Source organism: Brachypodium distachyon, chromosome 4 (genome assembly GCF_000005505.3).
Source record: "Brachypodium distachyon strain Bd21 chromosome 4, Brachypodium_distachyon_v3.0, whole genome shotgun sequence".
Classification (NCBI taxonomy): Eukaryota; Viridiplantae; Streptophyta; class Magnoliopsida; order Poales; family Poaceae; genus Brachypodium; species Brachypodium distachyon.
In genome coordinates, this window is record NC_016134.3 from 33905427 (window position 1) to 33916717 (window position 11291).

Consider the following 11291-nt stretch of genomic DNA (forward strand, 5'->3'; position numbering starts at 1 on the left):
CAGAGTGAAACAAATTTAACATGATTCATGATTGAGACACACTGATTACTTGAAAACTACTAGAGTCTAGAGTAATTAACAAATGCAGGATGTACATGCGTGGCATATACATATTGGTTTGCCCATGCATCGAATTAAGTTGATATCGTGGCCTTGTCTCTTCTCCTCCGTGTTTGTTTCCAAATAATGTGGACACTGGATCACTACGTACAATCACAGTGCATGTATATATGGGTTGTCATTTATGGCCGTCGGTAGCTGTGCTATGGGTGGGGAACGCCGGGCCGGGAGGGGAGGACGGTCTTCCTGCTTGGCTGTGCGCTGCCGGCAGCCCATGAAGGCATGAATGCGTGCCGCGCGCGTTCTGGAAGAGCAAGCAGGCCCCGGCGCCACTGCTTTGGCACGTAGTAGCAAGCCGGGTGCAGCGATGCCTGCCCTACTGCCTATATGATGTCGTGTCCGCTACCAGCACAGCACGGAATTCGACGCCGGAAGCAGAATTGCCAGTTGACTCGGGAAGCAGTCTTACCGTGTACAGCATTGGTCAAGGGAGTTGGCTCTAGCTATTGCTCATGGCCTTAAACGGCTCGCTCGACATGGGTCCATCTCAACCTCCTCGAACAGAGGATCACTTCGTGTTTCTTGCACGTGGTGGAAGTGTGGTGAACTTAGGGCTTCTTCAGGATTGGAAAAAACAATACTATTGAGATGTCATGGCATTTTGAATTCTATAGGAATCAAAATCATAAGAATTGTTTGAAAAGTGTGTTTGGATTCAAACATGCAAAAAATATAGAAATTCTAAGATTAGATATAGCAAGAGAGGAGGGAAACCGTTTCGGTTAGGTCACGCGGACGCTCCCACACATCTACAGGCGGCGGCGGCATGCACAACTTTTATTCCCTCTCCGCCGGCGTTGCTGCCGCTCCGTCCGGCCTCCGTTGGCTTCCTCAGCCTCCGTGGACTAAACTCTGCATTTTCTTCGAGTTTGTGGACTAGTTGTGCATTTCACTATTGAATAAATGTACAAGGTTAAAAGAAAACCAATTCTACTGCGCATATACCCGTAGTTATAACCAGGTTTGGCCCAACTTAACTGAAGTATGCACACATGACACGCACATGTTTAAAAAAGAGATAGAGTACATATTGCCCTCCTAAACTTGTATCAAAGTTTAGATTACAACACTCAATTCCACCCCCCACCCCTTCAGTACGTTTTGACTATGTTTTTCGCTAAGGTAGCATCAGGTCATCTCTCCACGTCAGCCCGACCTCACCCCATCTCAACTCGACCCGTTTTCGATCCAGAATTTGAGGTACTAACTTAATTTGTTTATTCTCAAATCATTTGTCCAAATGAGCTATAAATTACCTAGAATAGTAGATATTCCATTTGTGAAACTTAATAAGTTGTTTCTTCTTAAACCATTTGTCCAAATGAGCTGGAAAATTCCCAGAATAGTAAGGATATGATTTATGATTTTCTGTAAAAAAAATTAAAAAAATCTGGGCACTTCCAAATTTCAGACCAAAATTTGAGATTCAAACTATTTGTCCAAATGAGATTAAAAAAAATCCCAGAATAGTAAGAATACTATTGATGATTTTATGTAATTTCTTCTGGGCACTTTCGTATTTTGGTCCAAAAAATTTCTAGCTAAAAAATGGGTCTGGTTGGCATGGGATGGGTTTGGGATGATGTGGAGAGGCGACGTGGCCCACATTGACAAATGTCTGAGGGGGCATTCTAACCCATTTTCATAGTTTAGGGGTACCGTAAATCAAAATGGAGTTTAGAGTTGTAATCTAAACGGTCGATAAAGAGCTCAGGAGTAGTATGGATTAGTTCCTTTAAAAATGACACCCTCACAACTTCTCTACTCTCGATTTCCTTAATTATGGTAGGCCGTCCAGGTCGTTAGTGGTCTTTCATCACCTCTACGGGTCTTAGACACATCAGTCGTCTGAGGGATCAGCAGATAATGTTTACTTTGCCCTTCCTTGGTTCTTGCTTGCGATACCAACATCCGATTGCATTCCTCGGTAAGTCTCTTGGCCTGGAAGCACTGAGTCAACAACAAGAAGCTTTCGCATCCAGTGCTCACTCTTAAGAAACAAGGGAATTGATAAAAGGTACTGGTACTTCGGAATCCGGGGCCCGCTTTTGACTATTTAGTTGAACAGACTCTGTGTACTGACACCGTGTTACTAACGGGTCGCTCTGAACGCTGTCAGAGGTAAGCCTGGTAAATGGTTGAAACCCACCCCGTATCTAGCCCAAACCATTCAAGCATACGTGAATTAACCAAACTACACCAAACCAAAACTCACTTCTCAAAATCCAAACCGCACCAATCTAGACTAGTTTTTCCCCTAGACCAAACCAAACCCATTTTATGCACGAGGTTTGAACCCATGGATGGTGGCGTGCAGCTGGGACGGGTTGGTGTTTAACAACATTTGGCTATCGATAGGAGCAAACAAGCTAATGAAGAGTCAATTAGCAAGATTGGTACATGCAAATGCAGCTGCCGCTGTAACAACCCATGAATACTATTCCGGTAAAAAAAAACAAGAATATTGTTGATCGATAATTGCATGTTAATTTCAGCAAGATTGATACATGCAAATCAGGCTCTACAAGCAAATCATTGTCAAACTTTATATGCGGAGTATTATTACATTAGTCACTATAAATAGTCATTCTAAGTTCATCAAGAGTCTATCAATGAAGACAACAATGATTCCATAAACTGCTACCCGTGACTGCCCGTGTCGATCATCCTCTGCATAGAAAAAAAAAGGCATTAAGGAAGCCCATGATGGCAAATGATATGAACAGTTTCAGGTTCAGTACTCCATTTCTGTTTGGAGTACAGAATAAAAGAAAATGCTAATAATAAATCAAAATAAACAAGAGCAAACATGATAAAATCTTACACTAGACTAGGAAAAAAGATCCTGCAGTGGGAGCTAGCCTTCGAGGATCAATTAAAAAGATAGCATTTGTTATACTTTACAGAGCATGACATTTTTTTGTGAAGGCAGGTCAATCAAACATCAAAGGCAGGTCAATCAAACATCATCAAAGTAACTAAGACTATGCAAGCTGGTTCAGCAAGAGAACTTCAATCATGTCCACAAAAAATATTCAATGATTATGACTACATAACAGTAAACTAATCATGATACTTACCCACAGGCCTACGGGTAAACATTGTCAGGCCATCTCACTCACCGACGCTTGGTCAGCCAGTCCTTTCCACATACAAGGGCCTCAAGACTATCAGGTTTTAGAGAGGCTCGTGTGTCCCCAAGGATGCGACCACCAAGACTGAATGCCGATTCCGACGAGACTGTACTTAGAGGTATTGCGAGGAAGTCTCTGGCCATTGCTGCAAGTACAGGGTATTTTACCGTGTTTTGCTCCCAAAATCCCAAGACATCAAAGTCCTTCACAGTATGCAAAGCTGGTTCCTCAAGATAAGCATCAAGCTCTGAACCGGGCTCCTTCCTCGCTCTTCTCCTAGCCTTGTACCTTATAAATTCCTCATCAAGTTTCCTTTTTCCTAGCACCGGTGAACCCAACAAAATTTCTGGTTGACAAGGCATTGACTTCTCAACGGTTCTCTTCACATTTTCTGCATACAAGTCATAGTACTGCTTCAATTTTTGTATTGTGCATTCTATATTGCTTTCAATGCGATCTTCGGACAAACACACTCTTCCATAAAAGAACTCCACATAATCCATCTTTTGTGTTGGATCCAGAATAGCAGCAATCACAAGCGTTGTGTTCATTGAAGCCTCAGCCCAGTACTTGCTGAATTTTGTAGCCATACTATCAGCCAGATTGTTCAACACATGATCGGTTTGCCATGCTGCATCTAGTAAAGCATTTTTTATACACAACACCATATTCAAAAACATATGGGCTGATGGTTTCCTATCAGTTGATACTATAAGTGTAGCCTCTTCAAATGCTTTAAGGACTTTCCCAATTGACATTGCAGCAGCCCATTCTTCTTCAGTTGGTGCAGCCACTTCCTTAGTTTCATCTGCATAACTATTCAAAACATGTTTGTACGGATAAGCTTCTTCGATCATGTCAAAGGTAGAATTCCAGCGATGTGGAAGATCAAGAGTTAAACCGGCCTTCTTTGGGAGTCCCTTCAGATCAGCAATAGAATTGAATGTTTGCAGGCGAGAAGGTGAAGTTTCAATATGTCTATACAACTCCCTGATTTTCTTTATTGCTTCCTTAACATGAACTAACCCGTCTTGGACTAAAATGTTCATAATATGTGCAGAACACCTCACATGAAAGTCTAGTCCATCTAGCAAAAGACCATGATCTTCATTCTGTAAGTATGATGTCACTGCCTTGGTGTTGTTAGATGCATTGTCCAAAGTGATTGTGAGCAACTTCCTTTTGATCCCCCAATCTGCAACTGATCTTGAAAGTGCATCTTCAATAACTAAACCGGTATGAGGATACTTGACATTTTTGAAAGAAATAATCTTCTTATGAAGCTTATAGTTTGCATCTATGTAATGTGCTGTTACACACATATATCCCAGCTTCTGGTTTGAAGTCCACAGATCGGAAGTGAGACTGACACGGGAATCAAGATTCTGAAATTCATTGTGCAAATCTTTCTTCATGTTCTCATACAATCTAATACAGTCATCTCTAACAACATGACGATCAGGGACAGAAAAGGTAGGCTGCATTGAGGCCATAAACTCTTGGAAATACGGATTGTTGAACTTATTGAAGGGAATCTCACCATCTATACAAAACATGGCAATAAGCTCACATGTTTTTTCTGGATTGAACACGAACACATCTGCTGATTGTTTCTTTATTGCTGCTAAGAATTTGCGTCTCTCAACATCTCCAATTTTAGGACATGACTCCCCAATGTGGTTTCTGAAACTACTAGTGCCTGACCTTGCAGTAGCTTTCATCTTTAGACCACAATATTTGCAGACAGCCATCGGCACATCATTAACCATTACCAACTCTTCCTCAAAATGTTGCCAAGCTATGGACTTTCTGCCACGAGGTGTCTCTGGAAGAACACCCGTTGATTCAGCAACATCTGAGCTATCCCCCATCTGTAATGACATCTTAGCTACTTCTGTTCTCTTTATATATAGTGCAGGCTGGTATCAATCAAACATCATATGACATCAAGTTTAACTACAGTTGGTACTATCACCTCTGGAAGTTGAAGTATAGGTTGTAACTGAATGCATAGTATATAAAAGTGCTGCTGCCAGTCCATAACTCATCACATTCTAACTAGAATAAGATATGCTGCTACCAAGTACTCTAATGGCAGAACTAAAATCAATATTTAACTACGTTCTTTAATTAAGTTGGAACGGCTTATTAGCTGAGAACAACTACTGTTGGTATATGAGCATAAACATGTGACGTCAGAACCTTTTCCGAGATATCGGTCTTGATCTTCTCTTGATGGCTGATTCAACAATTTCAAGTTTGCTAATGTTGATAGCTCCTGCAGATAGAAAATTGTGTTATTCTAACTAATCCCTATTGGAACTTAAATGTTCTTACATACAAAAAGATTCACAGCACGGTTCAGAAACAGCCATTGAATCCATGGTAAGCTAGGCTTCAGCACGAGTCATAGCATCCTCTGAAGGGGAGTGGAGGAGCATGGCGAGGAGGCCTGGCTCCAGCGGAGCTGCTCTGCACGTGGAGAAGTTGGGGGCGAGCGCGGACTGGAGAAAGTGCCATGGGAGAGAGAGGGGACAGGGAGGGGAAGGAGGGACGAAGAGACCGACCTGCGCGCCGCCGTTGAATCCCTGGATATATGGCCTCGCCGCCGGCTGCCCCTCCTCCTCCTCCTCCAAGATCTAGCCGAATTGGGGAGGGCGGCCTCCGGCGTCCGCACGCCGGGCTTGTGTCCCGGCCTTGCTTCTCGAGGTGGACGAGGTTGCGGTGTGTGGTGGAGTGGCCCGGAGGAGACGGGCGGCGGCGGAGTACCGTCGTACGAAGGCAGGCGGTGGCGAGGAGTCCCGAATAGGGTCGGGACTCGCTGGGGCGTTGGGCTGATTCGGGCTGAAACCATTCTACACCCACGGGTTGAACCCACGTTAAACTGAACCATTTGGCCCCAGAACGAACCGAATCAAACCGCATTTGAATAAAAAACCAAACCAGACCAGACTTTTTGTGAACTCAGCGCAATCGCACCCGTCCAGAGGAAACCCATTAAACGATCCAAACCATTGTAACCATTCGATACGAAACCATTTGCCAGGGCTAGTCAGAGGTGATGGTTTGAAAAACGCCAGTGGTAAACCGTCATGTAGTAGCTAGTGAGATCTTTAAATCCGTGCTTAAGTATATCCACACACTGTAGATCATCTCATAACTGTAACTTAAGAGCAGATAGATTCTAGTGTTAACACAACCTAGCACCACAATGGTCTGGTGTGGGTCCACGGCCCTAGATGACGTGATCGACGTTTCCACTTGCACATGACTCGGTCTGACGATGTTCGTTTTTCTCCTACCTTTTGGACATGAGTGAACAGTACAGGGGCACCGTAGAATTTCTCAAAGAAGTGTTCAGTTGTGAATACGCGTTTTTTCGAATCAGGTTTTGCTGGATTTGCTAGAGATGTTCTAACATTGAATTCGTGAAGTTGAAAATTGGATACAGTGTAGAGAAGTCAAGGCAGCATAGTCGATTCTCCCTTACAAATTTCCGGTCATCAATGCAACTTTTGGTTTTCCCATCTGTTTCCAAGGTCCACCGATCCGATCCGATCAGATCCCGTACACGCAGCAACGTGATTCAAGAAAGCAAAGCACGAATAGTTCATGAATTAGTCGTGATTGAGTCCTTTTACGCAAGCACGTGTGTGTGGAGTGTGGTCTGTGGAGCGCGCCATGCTGGCGCCTGTCTTGCGTCAGTTGCGTGCATAGCCCGCAAGCGGCGACCGACCGATCCCAAGGATTTGAATTGTCCTGTCCGTGGCGTGCGGTGCCGATACGCTGGCCGTGCGGGGCAAGCGGTTGAGCGGCAGCGGCCAGGGAGGCAGTCGTTTTGCTTGCCAGTCAGTCGGGAGATGGCGTGATGACTGTGGTTAATTGGCGAGCTCCAGCTTCGTCCTTGGTGATGACTGTGAGTTTTGATGACATGAGTTAATTTGAACGCATGAACCTTGTCAGACTCTTCCGTATAAGAAAACCTTGTCCATTACTTTCATGCTCTTTTGTTCTCTTGCTTTAAACGCGAAATCACTCTTTCAACTCGCTTTAGCCCATGCTGGCAATAGCGGTGTAATCGATAACTACACCAGTACAAATTGGGGAGGAAAACGGAACTTCTTCTTGATTTATTGCAGATTTTTTTTTTATGGACAGAGGAGTATAGATCGCTACTCTTCCTTGGTTTCGACAAACCGAGTCACTCCGCTAACGGAAAGAAGCTTCCACTTGCTGCAAAACTTCACATAGGAAGGGAGTAGGGACACAATAATTCTGACAAAATTACAGCCAAAAACAGCAGAGGATTGGCACATTTTCTAGCATTACAACTGTCAGGAAATATGAGTCATCACTCATCAGGCCACATGCTGAAGCGGCATGGTAAGAGGATCAGGAGCGACCGCGTTTGCTCCGGCCTTGATGGTTCCAACTTCGGAACCTTTCAACTGGACTTTTGCTTCTTCGGGGAGTCTCAATGTATTTGTGTCTTCGTTTACTGGACGTCGTTGTAGGCTTCGTCGAAGCCTTGGCAGGGGTTCCACACGGTCAACACTACTGTTGTCGTCGAGGGACAACACCAGAATTATGGGTGCCGAGGGACTAAGGTGTAAGTCGTTAATTGTGTGACGCCGCACGCCCTTAACTGAAAGGCCGTCGCGTATACTTGCGAGAGTGACATGTTGATGTTTTATAACCGTTTTTTAAATATGTTTGGCTTCATCATGTTTTTTTTTTTAAAGTATTGGCTTCATCATGTTTGTCTGGTGATGATGATGAAGATTTCCAGTTGATCAGCAGTCCTTAATTCCGTTCAGTTCACCTACCGAGAGAGATGGATTTTCAAAAGTAAGTCCCCGGAAGTGGAGAACTGGAGACTCGGTCTCAAAACTCACAAGTCAATACAGGAAAATGGTGTCCAACGTGTTAACTGGTGCAAGCCCGTCTACGAAATCTCTTTATTTGGCCGCTGCAATGCATGCAGCAGCGATCGAGCTCTCACTAGTCAATACCAAGCTCCTCTTGGATCATGTCGATCCGGATCTGGATCCTGATCTACTCACTGCTGCTCTTTGTACCCCAGGCTGCCTCATCGCTTTCATTCCGCTTCAACCTCTCGGACCCCGCCGTGGTCGATCCATGCAGAGGATCAGAGCTCACCTGCGACGGCGACGCGTTCCAAATCCCCATGCTGGGCTCGCCGCCTCGCACCTTCAGCACGGGCCGGGTGTCGTACCGTTGGCCCGTGCCGTTGTGGAACCGCGACACCGGCGAGCTCGCCAGCTTCGCCACCACCTTCACCTTCAGGATGTACGCCACAAACGCAAGCACGGTGGGGAAAGACTGGGCGGGCATCGCCGCTGACGGCATGGCCTTCTTCCTGGGTCACTACCCGTCGCGCATCCCCGACGGCAGCTGGGGCTCAAACCTGGGCCTGCTGAGCAGAGACAACAACGTGGCCGCGGCGGGCGACGCGAGAATCGTGGCCGTCGAGTTCGACACGTTCGGGAACACTAACACCACGGACACCACGGACCGCCCCCACATGGGCATCGACGTCAACTCCATCATCTCCGTGGCCTACACCAACGTAGGCAGCGGCCTGTCGGGCGGCGGCGTACTGCTGTCCGCCAAGATCACCTATGACAACGCCACCAAATTGCTCGCCGCGAATCTCACCATGGACGGCGGCGTCACCTGGTACAAAGTCAGCGCCGCCATCGACCTGCGAAGCAGCTTGCCGGAGGAGGTCGCGGTGGGTTTCTCCGCGGCTACCGGCTTGGGCGTCCAGGTAAACGAGATACTGTCTTGGACGTTCGATTCCACTTCTCCGTCGGTATCTCGTCGGCGCCGCGGCGGCAGAGTACTGCTGCTTGTCGCCGTGCTAGTCCCTGTGCTCTTTGCCACGGCGGCCATCGCACTATGCTGTGCCTTGCTGGGCTTCCGTCCATGGCGGCGTCACACAAGGTCACCTGCTTTCGGTGGTACTGGTAATGGGCCGGCCGAGGAAGAAAGAGATCTAGAATTCGCCGGCGAGCATGGAGCTGACGAGTTCGAGAAAGGAGTGCTGCTGAGTCAACCGAAACGATACAGTTACAGGCGGCTGGCCGACGCGACGGACAACTTCGCGGAGGAGAACAAGCTCGGTCGAGGGGGTTTCGGGAGCGTGTACAGGGGTAGGCTTTCTGATCAAGATGGGGTGGCGGTGGCGATCAAGATTCTGTCGTCGGAGTCGTCCTCTCAAGGGAGGAAGGAATTCGAGGCCGAGGTGAAGATCATAAGCCAGATAAGGCATCGGAACCTTGTGCGCTTGCTGGGCTGGTGCGACAGCGAAGAGGGGCTCTTGCTTGTTTACGAGCTGGTCACAGAAGGCGGCCTCGACAGACACATCCATGGAACTGCCAGTTGCTTAACTTGGCCCGAGAGGTACCACCAGAGAGTCTTTCCATATATACTTACAATTTGTTCTTAGTTGACGCACGAGCTTACGCGCAGTATCAGCATAACATTTTGCTCCAAATTCGATTAATTGGCTGAAAATTATGTGAACTTTTGATTTTAGAAATGTGGAAGTCGGTAGTTGCATATTTCAAAGTTTAAATATCACACGGTGTGCAGGCTCATTCTCCTATGTGCAACTCCGTTAGGGACCGAGTACCCAAAATCCACAAAATTTGGGAAAACATACAGGATTTGAAAATCGTTGCACGGTTACTTAAAAACTGATAATCTTGAACACAAGTCTTTTGAAAAAAAATAAAACCCATGGTATTTCTAGAAAATTATAAATGCTTATATTTTCTACTAAAATGTTCAATTATTTTTTTGGAACATTTGTGTTGTTTCTTTCTAAAAAAATTGTTTCGGCTATTTTTGTTTTAAGTTTTGTGTTGATTAAATTGACAGTCCGACACCTGTACAAAACCGCTTTCATATTATCTGTTTTGACAACAAGATATCAGAAGATCAAACTTAGAATTCCTCAATAGCGAAGTGGCCAGATTTTTTTTCTTAAAACAGTTACGAACAATTGATATTTCCTAACAGCCCTAATTTCTATGTGTGGTTGTTTAGCTCCGAAATTCATGAGTACATTTGACCTCGCTATAAGGTTGTATACGGATCCACACTGTGTTATTAGCATGACTTTGGTCCTTTCATTCATTGATAGGTACAATATCATTCATGGGTTGGGATCGGCACTGCGCTATCTACACGAGGAGGTTGAGCAACACGTGGTACATGGCGACATCAAACCAAGCAACATCATGCTAGACTCTTGTTACAATGCCAAGTTGGGGGACTTTGGACTGGCGAGGCTCATCGATCCTATCGCAGGTCCGCACACGACCAGCATCATCCGTGGGACCATGGGGTACATCGATCCGGAGCTCATCGACACGAAACGGCCAAGCATCGAGTCAGACGTCTAAAGCTTTGGCGTGGTTCTACTGGAGATCATCTCTGGGCGAAGACCGTTGGTGTTGGAGAAGAAGGCGTTGAGACCGCAGCCAGATGCAGAAGCCTGGACGATGCTGCTAAAATGGGTCTGGAGTCTGTATGGGTCAAACTCCCTTCTTGATGCAGTCGATGACAGGTTGATGGGCGCCACCGTCAAGCTAGAAGACGAGATGCAGATGGAACGCGTGCTGGTAGTCGGGCTATGGTGCACACAGCCCAGTCGTACCGAGCGGCCCTCCATCGGGCAGGCCATGCATGCCCTTAACTCCGTTGATGCGCCGTTGCCACCACTTCAACAGCCGCAGCCCACGGGTGCACAATGACCCGCCGAATGCCTATAGCCTCCTATCGACCAAGAACTCTTAACATCGTCGTGCACGCTACCAGAGTTCCAAGTTAGAATCCAATATATGTCGTTCACTCTTTTTCGCTGTAGGGATCAATTCGTTCCCAAGTACCCAAAATTATTTTTAAAAAATCATGTTTTGAAAAATTGGATCACTCTGTTTCTCGACTTATTTAGCAGTGTGGCTCTTTGTGTCAGAAATTTATTTACCGACCAAAGTAACACTGCGA

At 46.1% G+C, this 11291-nt stretch overlaps 1 protein-coding gene across 1 annotated transcript; it reads left to right on the forward strand.

Moving 5' to 3' along the window:
• The first annotated feature begins 8088 nt into the window (after window positions 1-8088).
• Window positions 8089-11229, forward strand: LOC100846533 (L-type lectin-domain containing receptor kinase IX.1). The gene is made up of 2 exons (XM_014902388.2): window positions 8089-9680; window positions 10426-11229. The coding sequence occupies exons 1-2, from the start codon at window positions 8284-8286 to the stop codon at window positions 10685-10687; spliced, it is 1659 nt and encodes a 552-aa protein (XP_014757874.1). The 5' UTR covers window positions 8089-8283; the 3' UTR covers window positions 10688-11229.
• The last annotated feature ends 62 nt before the right edge of the window (window positions 11230-11291 follow it).